This window comes from Peromyscus californicus, unplaced genomic scaffold, assembly GCF_007827085.1.
Source record: "Peromyscus californicus insignis strain IS unplaced genomic scaffold, ASM782708v3 Scaffold_18__1_contigs__length_77618521, whole genome shotgun sequence".
Taxonomy (NCBI): domain Eukaryota; kingdom Metazoa; phylum Chordata; class Mammalia; order Rodentia; family Cricetidae; genus Peromyscus; species Peromyscus californicus.
In genome coordinates, this window is record NW_026294480.1 from 77037514 (window position 1) to 77055376 (window position 17863).

The 17863-nt window shown below is 38.8% G+C and overlaps 1 protein-coding gene across 1 annotated transcript in view; it reads right to left on the reverse strand.

Moving 5' to 3' along the window:
* The window catches only part of Pcsk1 (proprotein convertase subtilisin/kexin type 1), a 44583-nt gene extending 38425 nt beyond the window's left edge, over positions 1-6158 (reverse strand). The window contains exons 1-2 of the mRNA XM_052743737.1: positions 5752-6158; positions 2683-2787 (exon numbers count right to left, since the gene is read on the reverse strand). Coding sequence (XP_052599697.1) covers positions 2683-2787; positions 5752-5931 — 285 coding nt within the window. The 5' untranslated portion in view covers positions 5932-6158. The remainder of the gene's footprint in view (positions 1-2682; positions 2788-5751) is intronic.
* Between the last annotated feature and the right edge of the window lie 11705 nt (positions 6159-17863).

Here is a 17863-nt window from a genome sequence, read left to right on the forward strand (position 1 = left end):
GCCCTGAGAGAATGCAGGGCTGTCTTGTAGGTATTATCATTATGAGATAATACTATATACTTGTTTTGATGGGAAACATGACTATTTTCTGTTCCAAACACAGGTTTTTTTTTGTTGTGTATGTAGTAACATTTCACTGTGAGGAGGGATATGTTTAAAATGAGAATTTCCATGGGTGAAATCCAAAAATAAAAACTGAAAATTTCCAGCTGAAGGCCAAAGACATCCACTAGGAATGCCTTGAATTTTCAGTTAGAAAGTATATTGCAATCGCCGGGCGGTGGTGGCGCACGCCTTTAATCCCAGCACTCGGGAGGCAGAGCCAGGCGGATCTCTGTGAGTTCGAGGCCAGCCTGGTCTCCAAAGCGAGTTCCAGGAAAGGCGCAAAGCTACACAGAGAAACCCTGTCTCGAAAAACCAAAAAAAAAAAAAAAAAAAAAAAAAAAAAAGAAAGTATATTGCAAGCCTGTTAGAAACACTGGGAGGAACTGGAGAGCCAGCAATTAGTCACTATAATTTATTTTAAAGTGCTTGTATTTTCAAATCCAATCATTTTGGCTTAAAATACCACACTACTTAGAATACACTGCCTGTCATTTAGCTTGGCCTTTGGAAGCTGGGTGCTAGGAGATACATGGAAATCTCTGTGGGAGGGGACCACTTAAAATTGAGAATTTCATCAGTCTGTAAAAATAGGCATCATGATACATTTCATGGGGTTTATTTGAAAGAATATTTCCCCAATTAAAGAAGAGCAGCCAAGTGAAAACCAAGAGCAATTTTTAAGACTAGTGTATGAGAAGAACCACTTTGCCATCTGATCAGATAAACATCCAGTTGTAGCAAACCATGCTCTGATTAATGTCATAAACTAGAATTGCATTTAATCTCCAGAAGAGCAGACTAAATGGAATAGAGAATATTGGCAGTGCCTTCTTACTATGTGTACAATAGTTACCATGCACTTCACTGTAAATAACACTTCAGATCTTCGAAGATAACTAAATACCATCTTGTCCACTGCAATCTCCTATGACTTCAGGGTATTTCCTAAACTAAAATTATCCTGAGGTTAATTTTTCATGGGATTAATTCCTTTTTAATTAACTTTCATTAATGAGTAATTATTAACCTTTTGTTATCAGAATTGGGATTTCCTTAAAAACTATTGAGATAGTTGAAGAGGAGAATTAAACCATCTGTTCATTTGCATCAGCTACACCGAGTAAGAATAGCTGTCCAGTTTCTTCCATGAAGATGGGAAGGGATTTTAATTTGACTTCCTCATACATTAATGTTGGACATGTATTTAGAAAGAGAAGGAATTCTTTCTCCTGCCTTGCCCAAGGACTAAGCCTAGTTAGGTTACCAGAAGCCGGTCTGTTTTTTAGAGCCCACAATACAAGAAGCCATCTACTTTGGTGGGGAGCATAAGAAAAGATCTCACTAAGCAAGAAAACTTTTTAAGCAAGGTTAGTGGCATCCAATTTGGTCTAACACATCTAGACATACATTGACACAAAGAATGAGCTGTAGGCTTGTGGCTCTTGGTCCTGATAAAGCAGCATTAATGTGAGACGTTCTACTGCTTTTGAGTCCTGCAGCCCAAGACCCAACAATTGTTTCTCCTTATAATTTGTTTTATTTTAAAGAAATCAATTAAGGAGCAAACCAAACCACAATGTAATTCATAGGATTCCTATATTCCTTCTTTCAACTGGTATGTTACTATCACCTTTCTGTCACTTAGCTTCTCCTCCCTCCCCAAGTTGAGACAACACTCTCTGTTTCTCACAGTAACTCTCAGTGTGTCCTAAGAAACATCAGTCATGTATACAGACATCAGACCAACCAGCATGCATTTCCCTAGGAACACCAGGGTCAGAAGAGAAGGCAACATTGTGTGTATGTATTTCAGTACCCCTAATGTATTCATTCAGTCTTTTGTTAGCATAACTTCTGACCTTGAAAAATAGATCCGCAAACCAATAGGTATAATTAAATATGCATTCGAATTGTCCTCACACTGTTTATCTATATTGGTCCTAGATATTCCTTGCTATTGCCAAATGATCATGACTTGGTATACAAACAAGGTTGGAAAGAGCTGGGACAGTTTGGGACAAAGAACATAACATGCTTAGAAACACTTACCTCATAAAGAAATAGGTTAGAAGCTTTCTCATAAACACTAATACATTTTAACAGTGCAACTGGTAAAATGCTTTTCAGTTATACTGAAGTGTTATTAAAAGCCAGGTCTACATATTTCTTTGGCACCACTGGGTTTGTATTAAAATTATCTTTACATTTTCTGAGTTCAAGAATTTCAAGAAGGAACATTTCATATTTGTCACATACCATATAAAAGGCTGTTGACTGACTACAGTGTCAATTATTTCATTAAATTTTCCCCTTGATTTTCAACACTCAAAACTCAACTCTAGCTGTATTAATATATATCACATATAACTAAGCTACGTATAAAATTAATGTTAGCTTAATCTAACCCAAACATATTATGAGCAATTATAATTCTACAGAAAGAAATAATAAGCAATATAGAGAAGCAATCATGATCATAAGACAAAAGGATCAAATGTAAAATGCTTTTGCTCCTGTTGGGAGTTATCTAGGAAGCAGTTAGTCAGACTGTGAGTTTTAGGACAAATGCACACTTACACGATCATCATCAGATAACCTCTTAGTGATATGAAGAGCACTTCTTCGAGACCTTCGAGGATGGTTTTTGTGTTTGAATAAGTAGTGATTTTCAAGTGATCCAATCTATTAAAAAAATCAAAACAACAATCCGCTTTCTTCAGAATGTATATACAGACTAGTTCAAAAATCAACTAACCCAGTTACTTGGCTTTTAGTAATAAAAATGTATTTTATTAAACCCACTGAAGTTAACTTTTTCTTCACGAGGAAGGCACGGAAGTTTTGAGATGACCCTCAGTACTCAAGAATAGGGATGCTTCTGTTTCACATAGCAATAAGGTGCTTTTTATTTTAGAGGAGTAACTTGGTATTTTGTTGATGAAACAAAATGTATATGTAGATATTTCTCAAAACATGTCCATTTAAACAAATATAAACTATCAGAAAAGAATATTTGTGTAACACAAGAAAATTCCTTAGGATTTATTAGTGATTACTGCCACATTCAGTTAAAATAAAATATTGTAGGTATAAAGAATCAATTGTGATAAATTTTACCAGCCATCATTGGTGGTTCAGTTTTTCATTAGTTCAGTGCTTCCATGAAGTATACTGCATTTAAGACATGTGCCCCACCTCAGGATATTTGTACTTCTTTGGTAGCTATCAATACCCTCTGGATCATTTAGAACTATGCTTAACACTCTTTGAGCTAATGTCCTTTTACATTAACCAATACAAAATGTGAATTGACTAAATCTTTTAGATGCCTGATTTTTTAAAAAAATTGAGACAAACAATTGTGTTGTTTCAAAAGAAGTATGTTCTTTATGTTGGTGGTTCTTATTACCCAGAGAATGCTTTTAGTGGAAATGCTGAGGCTTAGCTGCAAAACAGAGCCACAGGCAGTGAATCTACTGTGAGCTGTAGATGGAACTGGGAAGAGATATCAAAAGCCATAAGAAAACTATTGTCAGTTGCTTTGCTCCTTGTCTCTACTCTATTCCTAGCTTTTTCATGAGGCTGTAATGTTAGGATATTTGTCTTAAATTAGTATGGTTTTAGAAATACTAAACAAAATGGGATGTAAGCAGAACCAGGAAAGCAAATTATTATTTTCTGAAATTTTGTTACTGAATACGGCATTTTAACTTAAAATGAGTAGAAGGAAGCTAGTTTATTTTGAAAAATTATTTTCATACAGAGTGGTCTAGGTTTGGATATGTGTCTGGGGCTAATGTGTGAGGGAGGAAAAAAAGAGTTTTATGTGTTTTCTTTCCCAATCAAAAACACCAAGCAGCCGACTAAATACTACCTCCACGTCCCCAGGACAAACAAATTTCCACTGTGCTTATAGTACCCACCAGAATAATTCCTTCTAATACTCTCTTTTGGTTCCCAAATGCTCAAGAATTGCACACAATAAACAAACTTATTCTGAAGCTATTGTGTCTCTGTTTCCCTGCAAGCTGTTTTCCATGCTGGAGTGCTTCTCCAGCCTCAAGTGTTCTCCAGGCAGTCTCTGACTCTTATTTCCAACCCTGCATAGTAGATATTTTCAGTAGCTTTCTTACCTGCCTCCCAAATACCCTTTTACTCTTTCTCCCTTCTATCAAAAAAAAAAAACAAAAAAACAAACAAAAAAAAAAAACAAAACAAACAAACAAACAAAAAAGATGCTGCCTTAAACCACCAACTGCAACTTCTCTTACACAAATTACATTCAGGTGCCATTATTTATTTCTAATCCACTGTCCTCTAGATCTGAATTCCACTGAGAGCATGTCTTTTCCTCCTTTTTAGTCCCCAGTCCCTAAGGGATTGTTCAAAAAGACACAGGGAATTTACTGAGTTTCATGCTGGGCCTTTCAAAGACCTTTTGCCTCACAAAATTAGAGAGAGAAGGAAGCCTCTGGCTAGAGAAGGCGTATTTCCTAGTGGATTTGATGCATGGAAACGACACCGCCCACGCCGATTACTCATCTGTGACTTCAGAGTCTCAGTCACCACCTCCGGAATAGAAAACGCGCCAAAATGTTTTACAACTACCCCCTCCCCCGCTTAACTGTGGACTATTTCCCCGGCAAGGGTCGAGGGTTTGACTCTACGTCAAGGAAAAAGAAAGCTCAGATTAGAAATTACACCCTCTGGATTCCCCTTTGGGATCCCTCTGCCAAACAGGCTCTCACTTAATGCTTCTGCGCGCCCCTCCCTGCCTGCCTGTTAATTCAGCACGCGTTTGGACAGACATCAGTTTATCTCATAATCTGACACCCCCTAGGAAATGATTTTGCACTTGGCCGAGGAACAAGATAGAAAGAGATCTTTCCCCCAGTCGTTTCTGCAGCTAGACCCTGAGACATTGGCGATGCAAAGTTAGGAAGCTCGGACTTCACAAGTTATTGATAAAACCTTAAACTCCCCCATAAAGGATGCTCGGACGTCTTCCTTTACCTAGTCCCCTTTCAGCTTCCCCCACCACTCTGCACCAGCGACACCAACCCCAAACCCGGAGTCACTAGTCCCAGCAGCTGGCGCTCTCTGCGAGCTCTGGGCGCGCCCCTACACGCGGGCATCTCCTAGCCTGCCTGGCCCCTGGCTTCAGGACTAGGAGCTGGTGCTGCCATATTGAAAGGAAGGAAAGCGCCGGCTCTGGACGCAGGCGGCCTGCGTCCGGGAGAGGGGGGGGGGGGGGGGGGACGGGGGCACGGACGACCAAGCGCACTGGCTCTCCCACGGAATGCGAGAGCCTGTGTACACCTCAAGTTCCCCGAACAAACGTTTGGGATTTTATTTTCCAAACCTCATGGGTGCGGATTTCAAGTCTAGAGCGGACAACAGAGAGATCAGGGTCTGCTAAGCCGCCACAGCTTCCACTTGCTTGGCGGAGCCCAGCCCAAACAATAAATAATGCAAGCGTTTTCCCTCTGAAAGCGCGCAGGGGGTGCGGGGGCAAAGGGGATGATCCTAGCTGTTTGTAACACTGAGAGCAGGGGAGTGCAATCTGCGGATCCCACTCAGGAGACTGCTCCAGCCCCACCAGTGTCCTCAAGCTCCACAAAGTTTCTCGAAAGTGGAAACTCTTACCTGACCCAAGAGGTCATAGCCCAGCTCCTCGGCGATGGCAGAGGCAGCCTCCGGCCCTCCGGGGATCTCCGCTGCCCATTCATTGACAAATTGCCTCTTGGCTTTTACACTGTTAAGAGCACACCAAGCGCAAAAGAGGGCGAAAGCTGTACACTGCAAAGACCATCCTCTTTGCTCCATGGCTCACACCCTTGCTCTCACACAAACAAGAAAAGAGAAAAGAAGGCAGACAGGAGAAACACCAGCTAGACCCGACCTTTCCACCCTTCCGCTCTGAACCACACAAGGCTCGGGGTTGCTCTGCTAAGGCTAGCAGGCGCTCTGGGAGAGGCTGGGCGGCGGCGAGCGAGCGCTCACTGAAGCGCTTCAATCTGCCGGCTGAGTGGAGCCCCAGCCTTCCCAGCCAGAATAGAAATGAGTGTTTACACGTCAAATCTACGAAAGCCATCTCTTGACGTCAGATCTACCTGGACTGAGAACTGGATGGTATTCCCGGCGGGGTGGAGAAACGACTAAAATAAGCAGGGAAGGATTAAGAAAAGGAAAGAACTGTTTAGTGGGATCCGTCAATTCTGCTGTCTGCCCATAAATACTGTAGCTATGAGAAACATCTCCGTTCTTCAAAGAGAAGCGCTCCATTTGAATACAACTACCAAGATCGCAAGGCAGGAAGCGCACCCTCCCCCATCTATTTTCTCTGTGTTACTTGTCTCCTATGTGCCTGGGGGTGGGGAGTGAAGATAGGATTCTAATGGCCCTTGAGTATCAGCATTTGCTTTAAAACAAACCGACAAAAAACAGGACTCGAGCTTAGATCTTTCAAATCTGACAGAGGCTGAAGCTCAGGAGGGAAGCTACCTGCTGCGTTCCTTCTATCCCAAATCATCTAAGAAAATGAGCGCTTCTGTAAGACGGTGTTGAAACGTTTTCAAAGTACGTTTTAAATCACTCGTAATTCCTTCTCTCTTGTTTCTGGCCCTGCTAAAGAAAGCAATATCTAAAATTCTACCCGAGACCATTTGAAGCTCACCACCACCATCATTGCAGTATTTACATTGTGGGGTGTGTGTGTGTGTGTGTGTGTGTGTGTGTGTGTGTGTGTAATTTATTAGCAACATGAGTTTTCAAAATAGAAAAATGTATTGAATTTTCAATAAGAAGGTTTAGGGCTCCAAAGATTTTTGTATTGACTCAGGAAAGGGAGGAGTAAGTTTCATAACCCCCAGAACTTTTCTATTTTTCCCTAACTTAGAAATTTCACTTTGGGCGCTGACCTGAAGCTGTTTCACTACGTTCACATTAAATACACTGTGTATCTTTGTGAAAGACAGCTTTTCCGTAGAGAATAAGAGACCATGTGGATTCGGAGGGGTTGAACTGGCGAAAGCAAGCCTAGCCTTTAAGATTCAGCACCGAGGTCTGGACAGCGACAGTCACAATGCTGTAGAAGTGCTCCGCCTTCTGAGCAGAAACGGTCTCTGCTTTGCTGCCCCTGGCCAGCTCTCAGTGGCTTCCTCTTTGACTTGCATCTTCCCCATCTTTGAACAACAAAACAGGAAGCTGGCCTAAGTGGGAGTGTGATGAGGTTCGTGACGGCTACTGTGTACGTCTTGTTTGTGGGAATTCTTTGGACTCTGCCCAAATTAAAATTTCAAGGAAAAGGAAATGAGAGAGTGTATTTCTTCTGAAAAACATTCTTCAACATCCTAAGGTGTGTGTGTTGTGTGTATGTTATGTGTGTGCTGTGTGTGTGTGTGTGTGCATGGTGTGTGCTTTGTGTGTATGTGTTGTGTGTACGTGTTGTGTGTGTATGTGTGTGTTATGTGTTTGGGTGCATGTTGTGTGTGTAATGTGTGCTGTGTGTGTGTTATGTGTGTATGTGTGTGTATGTATAGTTGTCTGTGTGCGTTGTGTGTGTGTGCAGCATGAAGAAAGAAAAGGGAGGATACTAGGAAAATACTTTAGAACAAGCAGAGAAAGGAAGCAAGAGATGCTCTCTCCACTATAAGCAAAGGAGGCAAGACTTGATGGAGGATGCAGCTTTGGTGGTGCTAAGGTGTATGTGGGGTATATGTGCACTGCGTGTTTATGCATTTCTGTGTGTATGCTCAGAGACTGGAACTCAATGCTGGGTGTCCTGCTCTATCCCTTTCTGCATTATTTCCCCTGAGATGAAGTCTCTCACTGAATCTGGGGCTAGGCTGGCAGTAAGCAAGCCCCAGTGATCCTCTGGTTTCTGCACTTCACAGTGGGAGGTTAAACTGGGCATACACACACACACACACACACACACACACACACACACACACACTATCATGGTTGCTGGGATCTAAACTCAGGTTCTTATTTGTGTGGCACATCAGATGTCTCTCCAGCCCTAAAATTGTTTTTAATAAGATTTTGATCTTACTAGTTTTTATAAAGAAGGGAATGATTCAGACACTGAGCAGAATCGTGTTTCTATTATGGCATGCTTGTTGTGACTGCTCCCAATGTCCAATGATTCAGTTAACAACTTATTAGATGTTTGGGAAAATAATAAAAACAAGGTTAGAATGAAAGAAAGAATAGGTTTGTACAGACCACCACATTTATTTGGCCTTAGAAATTTATATTACTGTAACATTAAATATGTGCCCTGAGATATTATACAAATTGCATAAAAATTTACTGCAAACTGAACAACCAAAAAGAACATTTCCAGCCCCAATATAATACTATTCCAAGGTTTTCAGAAAGTATTAAGAATGTTGGGGGAGGAGGATTCCTTCAGTTGAGCCTGGGTAGAAAATAGGGTGTTATTTACAAATAAAAAGGGATGGCAATGAAATAACTTAGTTTAATATTTCCCAGTCATTATTTAGACTTAACAGTTTGCTATGGATAATCACAATTGCATGTTGAGTTCATAATTAAAGCAGAAGGTGTTTTGGTAGAGAATGTATACTAGAGGCAACATTTAGTGGTTTTCTCAACCTACAAAATAATATTAATGTGGCACACTGAGACAAACTTGAAGAAATTTGGGTACTTGGTGTATAGGACTCTGCAACATGAATCTTAAAAGGTCTTAAAATAAAAAGCCCAGAGCCAGATATTGGAGTGAAAGCTGAAAAATCAGAGAAGCAGAACAGCCAGCCTCTAGCTTACCTCTACTAAAACCTCAGCCTCAAGAAAGCAAGTTCCTGTTTCTTCACTCACACCTTATAAACGTTTCTGTGTCCTGCCATATTACTTCCTAGGATTAAAAGTGTATCACTACCTGGTTCTGTTTCCCTCATGTAGCCCAGTGTGGCCATGAACTCACAGAGATCCAGACAGATCTCTGCCTCCTGAGTGATAGGATTAAAATTGTGTACCACCACTGCCTGACTTCAATGTCTAATTTAGTGGCTGACTCTATCCTCTGATCCCTAGGTAAGTTTTATTGGGGAACACAATATAACACCATATTTCCCCCTTTTTGTCTAAAATAATGAAAAAAGGTTATAACTAATATAAGAAAAACTATATACAGTAAGTACAATAAGTATATACAATATATACAGGCAATAAATGCATCAGCAATGTATAATCCATTTGCATTTGACAAATTCAGATAAAATACTCCATTATCTATCCTATCTTTGTGAATCCAAAGGATTGTATCTAATTTACCTTATATCCTAATTTGCATTACCAATCCAAAACTATCTTTTGATGTCTTTTGAAGTTATATACATTACACATCTGTAGTGAGCTCCTTTTCTGAATTTGTTAACAAGAAAATCTATAACTATAACTATTTAATCTTCAACTCCCTCAGACATGTGAGGAATGACAGAAACAGCTGGCTGCCTGGACAGTCACCAGTTGTTCCTCTGCAACATTGGGGAATCCATCTTCAGCCTACAGGCCTAGCATACCTGACAGACTTTTCTGTGAAGCAGGATTTTCTAAAGAGCCTTCCTACTCTGTCTTGGCAAGGATCAGCAGTCCTTTCTTTTGTGTCCTTCTTGTCCATTTTGGAGAGCATACTGTCAGCAGTTGATGTAAGGGTACTTTCGTGCCCATTGGCTAACTTTTGCCACAAAGAAAGTAAACTCCATTTGGAGTTTCTTCAATGCCCATCATCTTTTCTGAAGTAGATTGGTGCTGCGAGGAGCAGACATAGTCTAAAAAAAATCTATGTTATTAAAACATCTTAAATGACATATTGTGTAGATCTCTGAAGTGTCTGAAGATGACCTGTGTATTTGAAATATATCTGTTTGACCTTGAAAACATACCTAATATGACTACAAGTTTGATTGTAATGACTATTAGCATGCATTTCTTATATCCTAATTAGTTGGTAATAACTTTCAAGGATGAGCAATTTGCATTACATTGTTAAATGAGCTGTATAGGTACAATATCTTGAACAAGATTAGAAATGTATGTATAGTATTTTCTAACAAAATTAATCTCAAATTTGCATCAATATACAAAATTTATATAAAATATACAAAAATTCAATTCAATGTAAAATATTTAAAACTAGTAATTACTTTTTTAAAAGTAGTTTCAATAATCTACCTTTTTATCTTATATCTATATCCTCCCCTTTTCAGCATAGATTCAATAATCTACCCCATCCTCTCATTTCTATATTTTTAGAGTAGATCCAATAATCTACCTTTTATTTATATCCTCTTTTTTCTTTTCTTTCTTTTTTTCAAACAAGAACCCTAAATCTAATCTCCTTGCTTAGCTTTTTTTCCTGACTATTAACAATAACAACTTGTAGCCAACCATCCTAAACAATGACAATTATCCATAACCCACTGAATAACCAAAAACCACTCACCCTACCTCTTGGGAATGTGGGCATCATTTTCTTAAAATTACTTCCTGTTGTCTGAAGGCAACAGCATATTTAGGAGATCCTGAAAAGAAAAATTTTGGGTTAATTGTCAAGTCCTAGGAGAGGTAGTTGTATCATTTTTTGTACAGCCTCTGCATAATGGGAAAATGCAGGGCTTGTCCCAAATCCCTGCTCAAGTAGTCTCTGAGGCTGAATCATCTCAGCTAGCCATCTCAAAACTGTCCTGAGCAGTTTATAGTCCAGCTTTGGGTGATGTTTGTCAGCTTAGTGGTATTATCATCATCCTGATGAAATTATCATTGTGGGGCCCCATCATATTTTTGGAGACTTCAAAGTCACTGTTAGGCATGGTCATGGTTCCCTACAGAAAACTGAAAGACACTCAAACCCAAAATCATGTACAGGAAGCTAGATAAAGCCTTTTTTTCTAGGATTAGCTAGTACTCTATATGACCACTAACATCATGGCAAAAATTAAAATATATATATATAATAAATTTTGATATAAAATTCATACCTTAAGAAAAGTGTTAAAGAGTCAAAATAAAACCAAAGAATTATGAGAATAGTGGCAATAAAATAGTCCCTTAATTTTGTTTTTTCCTCTGTCCCATATCAGGTGGCTTTTCTGACATGATACAGAGATTTTGCATTTTCTTTTAACAAGCATGTTTGGATTTAGAGAAGAAGAGAACCATGCTCCAGCTCTAAAGCCAGCTTTAATTTTTAATTGAACTAGGACTACATAAAGACCATCTGAATTATATGTCTGCAGAGAACAGCAGCAACAAACATTTAGGAAGACTTATGAAATTTTGTCCTGTTAAATATGTGATATACCAATAGGCTAATTTACTCTTTTATTTGGGACATTTTCTTCTGGATGATTTGTCCTTTTTTGTTTTCAGATGTCTCATTTGTCCAGTGTTCTTCAGATTCCCTAGCCTTCATTCTCCTGAAAGCCAAAACAAGAACTCTTCACCAAGCCTAACTTTGGGGAGGTTCCCTTTTGGAAAGTTATGTCTGATTAAATGAAAAACATTTGTTAGTGGTATAAGTTAGTTTAAATTGAATGGTCATGCTAGTTGATGAACTATTACCTCTTCTAATTAAGAGTTCTCTCTTATTCAAATTGAACCTTTATCAATTTTGATGGTATCCATAGCACTTCTTCTCCTGTAGAAACAAAAGCAAAACCTCATCCCCAACATAATACATATCCTGGTTTCCATTCTGAGGTCAGTGCATCTTTAAAGTATATAGGCTAATTTAATTCTGTAGTTTTTTCCTATTATCCAGTGTCTCTCCCCAGCTGTTGTTTGTAGTGGGTAGCCATTCCAGCTTTGATCTGGAAGTTCCAACCCCCATTGAGACTTCAGCAACTGTCACGCCTGCAAGGCGGGGCGAAGGGAGGCGCCTGGAGACTGGAGAGCTGGATCGGCGGGCTCGCGCTCGGTTCCGGGACCCTGGACGGGAGAGGTGGACCAAGCAGGGCTCCAGAGAACACCGCTGGACTGCGATCGCTGGACTGCGATACACCTTCCCCAGACCCCGCGACCTACCTATCCCTTACTTTGTAAGTTACGCCATTAAATAAATCTCCTTTTAACTACGTGGAGTGGCCTTAATAATTTCACCAATAGTTGTTCCTTTCTCATTAGCAATGAGAAAATTCAAAATTAATAGAATATTATGTAATCTATTTCTGGGGTTTTTTGTTACTCCTTTTAATTTAGCATATACTTTAGAATTTGGTTTGAACTTTCTATGACTGCTTGGCCCATAGGATTGTGTGGTATACCTGTAATATGCTTTATATTGTAATAAGAAAAAAAAATACTGTTTCATTTTACCAGAGACATATGCTGGAGCACTGTTAGTTTTAATTTGTACAGTTATACTTATGATGACCATAACTTCTAGAAAATGTGTGATTACAAAATCAGCCTTCTCGGAACACAGAGAAGTTGCCCATTGAAATCCTTTATAGGTATCAATGGTGTGATGTACGTATTTCAATTTTCCAAATTCTACAAAACAAAACACATCCATCTGCCAGATTTCTTTCCTCTGAGTACCCATTGGGTTACATCCTGCTGGTAGTAGAGTCTGTTTACAAAAAGAACAAGTAGGACATTTCCTTATAATTTCCTTGGCTTCTTGCCAAGTTATGGAAAAATCCTTTTTTAAATCTTTACTATTGACATGATATTTTTTTTTATGAAACTCTGAGGCTTCCAGCACATTTTTCTCTCAACAGTTTACCAATCTTCTCATGACTTTGTGCTAGAGGGTCTGGCAGACCCACATGGGATCAGATGTGAGCTATATATAAGGAATGATTCCTTTTCTTTTTTTTTTTTTGGTTTTTCGAGACAAGGTTTCTCTGTGTAGCTTTGCGCCTTTCCTGGAACTCACTTGGTAGCCCAGGCTGGCCTGGAACTCATGGAGATCCGCCTGTCTTTGCCTCCCGAGTGCTGGGATTAAAGGCGTGCGCCACCACCGCCCGGCAAGGAATGATTCCTATTCCTGATTATTTCTTGTAACTGAATAATAATTAAGTTAATTCTGACTCATCAGAGATAAATCCAGCAGTTTCAATATGTAAGAACCTTTTTTTTCAGCATACTTAGAGTCAGTAATTACGTTGAGACGTTACAAAAAAATCCATTAATACAATCAGAATGGCATATAATTCTGATTTTTGGACAGAATTATAAGTACTTCGAACCACTTTACTTAAATTTTCTGACTTGTAACCTGCCTTTCCTTGTTTGTTAATGTCTGTATAAAATGTAGGGGTTTTAGATATTGGTGTTTCCCATACAATGTGAGGCAATATCCAGATAGTTCTCTTTATAAGTTGAATTCTATCACTTTCGGGATATTTGTTGTTAATCTCACCCAAAAAAATTACTGTGAATTCTTTGCCAAGATTCATTTTCTGCCCATAATTTGTCAATTAGATCATTAGTTAAAGGTACTACAATTTCTGCTGGGTCTATTCCTGCTAATTGACAAAGTCTTAATTTTCCTCTTAAAATCAACTCAGAGATCTTTTCCACATAAGTTTTTACTTTTTAACTCTGTTTATTTTGTAGAAATATCTATTACAATATAATATCTTCCCTCTGAATTAAAATTCCTGTAGGAGAATGCTTAGAGGGTAAAATAACCAAAATGCAATCAAGCTTTGGATCCACATGATCCATATGTGCATCTTGTATTTTCTTTTCCACTAAAGCCAATTCTTTTCAGCTTCAGCTGATAATTCTTTTGAACTATTTAAGTCCTTGTCAACCTTTATGGTTTTGAACAAATTATTCAGTTCATCATTTTTTTACCCCAATTAGTGGTCCATAGATTGGAAATACCTTTGAATAATCTTTGAACGTCATTAAGAGTCTGTAATCAATCTCTCCTGATTTGTACTTTTGGGGGTTTAATTTTTTTCTAGACCTATTTTATATCCTGAATAATTAATGGAATTTCCCTCTTTGTATCTTTTCAGGATCAATTTGTAATCCCCAACAAGGCGAAATTTTCTTTACTACTTCAAACATTCTTTCTAAAGTATCCACATGTAGCTAGAGTTTTCCTGCCTGGCCCACAGTCAGGAAAAATCTCTATCACCTGCCAGTCCCACAGTCGCTCAGACCCAACCAAGTAAACACAGAGACTTATATTGGTTACAAACTGTATGACTGTAGCAGGCTTCTTGCTAGCTGTTCTTACAGCTTAAATTAATCCATTTCCATTAATCTATGCCTTGCCACATGGCTCGTGGCTTACTGGCATCTTCACATGCTGTTTGTCATCGTGGCGGCTGGCAGTGTCTCTCTGACTCAGCCTTCCACTTCCCAGATTTATTCTCCTCCTTGTCCCGCCTATACTTCCTGCCTAGCCAATGGCTAATCAGTGATTTATTTATTCACCAATCAGCAACACACTTGTCATACAGACCATCCCACAGCACTTCCCCTTTTCTTTTTTTTTCCAAAAGGAAGGTTTTAACCTTAACAAAGTAAAATTACATATAATTTGGGAATTTGGGTGTAGCTTCTTTTACTACTTCCTGCTGGAGGGGACGCTGTATCTTATGGGGACACAAAGAAAATTTTATGATTATGGAATAGTCCATGAGGGTGTATTGTCTGAGCCAGTTGCCTTGAAACCATTCTGGATGTTGGATCATCTGGGCCTTGGTGTCATCGGAGACCTTTCAGGGGGTCTTGGCTGGTCAAACCTGATGTATCTTAATCTGGAACAAATCCATAGCCTTTGGCTTTCTATGGGAACAAAAGCAGAATCTCCTTTCCAAAGCAACATATCCTTATATCCAAATTTTGAAGTCAAAGTATCTTTAAAATATACATATTGGCATAACTCAACAGCTTTTACAATCAAATGTTTTTCTGCAGTTAAAAATCCCAAAGACAACACAATCCAGATTCTCTGTGTAATATTCATCTTTACAAAATATTGGCACAGAGTTGGGCTATAACATTCCCTGTGGGAGAACCTTCCATTGATATCTCCTGACTGGCTGGGAATTATTATAAGTAGGTACTGTGAAGGCAATTTTCTTCTGTCTTTTTCTTGTATTGAGAAGAAACAGTCTTTTAAATTGATAACTATAAGAGGCCATCCTTAGGTAACAGAGTAGTCAAAGGAATTCTAGATTGTAGAGATCACATTGGCTGAATTACCTTCTTAATACCACTTAGATCTGTTACCCATTTTCCACTTCCCAGATTTCTTTTTAATAACAAATACAGGAGAATTCCAAAGACTAGTTGATTCTTTAATATGCTGAGCATTTAACTTCTCTTGTACCAGCTGTTCTAAGGCCTATAGTTTCTCTTTTGTTAAAGGCCATTGCTGAACCCATACAGGATTGTCTGTTAACCATTTTAAAGGTAGAGCTGTTGGTATCTTTGGAAGATCAGCAGTTGTTGTGCCCTGCTCTTGTACAGTCTGGATGGTTGGTGACTGTTCTTTATAATATCCTCTAATATTTCTCTCAGAAACATGTGTTAGTTTATGGATTGTTTCTGAGGTTGAAGGAATGTTATTCTAGCTATTCCATTGTTGCAATAGATCATGACCCCATAAATTCATAGCTATATTAGCCACATATGGCTTTAATTTTCCTCTCTATCCTTCTAGCCCCATACATTAAACCCATCTTGTGCTCCATTTCACTTGTGATAATGTTCCAATCCCTAAAAACTGAATGTTTCCTCCTGAAGAGGCCAATTTGGATGCCGAGATTCTGGTGCAATTATTGTTACATCCATACGTGTTTCTACAAGACCTTCAAGAGAATGTTGTTTATTCATTTTTTTAATTTTGGCCTTTGTTCATTTATAGAAGTTTGCAAAAAAAAATTTACTTTCTGGTTTCTCCCAAATTTTTATTCTCTCTTCTATAGCTGTTCTATCACCTCAAGCAGTATGGTTTTTTTTACAATAGGCATTAGGTTCTTTAATTGCTCTGTGAAGCATTTGCAGATTCTATGATGGCAGGAAAGGACTGAACCAAATTTGTCATGGGGGCCTGCAAGAGGCCTCTCAGGGAGTTTACCAATGGCAAAGGCAAAGAATTACCTTGTCTGTCCCTTGATGATCTACATTTGTTAGTCCAATGTTTGCCTTTACCACACCTTCTGCATAATCCAGAAGGAAGGGTATCCTGTTGCCATTGTTTCTTGAAGAAACATTGTATCTAGGATTGCCCTGTTTACAATCTCTTTTTAGGTGACCTTGTTTACCACAATTAAAGCATCTTAAACTATTATTTTTCTTCAGACCTCTGGAAATCACCTCTCCTATCCAAGTATCATCATGGTCATGATATTCAATATTAATTGTATCTCAGATCCATTTCTCCAAGTGTGCTGATCTTGCCTTTAACAGCCTAATTATCCTTTTGCATTATCATTCTCAAAAGCCAGAGATTCAATTATTATCTGTCTAGCTTCTGAATTTGGTATCATTCTATGTACTGTTGAAGACAGCCTTTGTAAGAAATCCATGAAGGTTTTTTTGGGCCCTGTATAACTTTTGTAAATAACTCAATTTTCTTTCCTACTTCTTCAATTCCTGGCTTCATGGCTGCCACATGGCATAGAATTAGGGTATATCAGCATAATTGCCTTCTCCAAGAAGTTGATCTTGGGAAATTTCCATATCTCTAGCTCTACATCATTTTTCAATGGTCTTAGCCTCATCTTTCCACCAGGTTCTCCATTGTAACTGGGGACCAGCCTCTATGACAACTGTAATCAAATCTTTCCAGTCTTGAGGGATAATTCTATTACAAGTTGACCACAATTTAACATTTGCTTCACAAACAGAGAATGCATACCATATAACACTTCTTTGAATCTTCGAGTCTTCTCAAATCTAACATTTGCACAGGAATCCAATCTGCTCATTCACAGCCTTGAGCATTTGGCAGTTCCTATATGTATGGATAGATTGAAGTTGGCTATTTGAAAACCTTAGGCTGTTTTTCTGTGACCATATAATGTAATGCTGAGATTGGTTCACCTTTAAATTCCTCTGTCTGAGTCTGAATTTCTCTATAGTCCATTTTATCAAGTATTTCTAAATTTTTTATCTTGGCACTCACATTAACCAACTTTTTAAATGATAAAATAGAAATGATCAAACAAATAATATTTATAATTGACATTACATCTATCTCATCAACATTAATTATCCTCTCATTTAGTTGTTCCATTTTCAGATCACCTAATATGTTATCAAACAACTAATTTCTCCCTTTAAGAAATCTTAACTGACTCACCAACTCTGCCAACTGCATAGAAGAGTAGAAACCCAAGTGGGTTTCAAGGCAGCTACCTAGTGTGGTAGCAGCTCGAGATGGGGGTCCAGGGAGAGCCCACAACACACCAGGAGAGAAAAAGTGAAAGACCCAGCCACCTGGATCCAGCTGGTTAGGGACTCCAGCCCATGTGCAGCTCAGGACTGAGCTGGATCCTGTAAGGTCACAGGCAAGTGGCTTTTCTATGAATTTGTGCCACATTCAGTACAACATGTAGCATAAATCTTAAAAGATTTTAACTAGCTCTTATAACTTAAATTAATACATTTCTATTAATCTATGTTCTGTTACATGTGGCCCATCCTGCTTCCTACGTGTATCTGTGTTTCTCTCACCCACCTAGATTCCTCCTCCTATCTCTCCCTGTGAGGAAGTCCTGCCTATACCTCCTGCCAGTTACTGGCCATTCTTTTT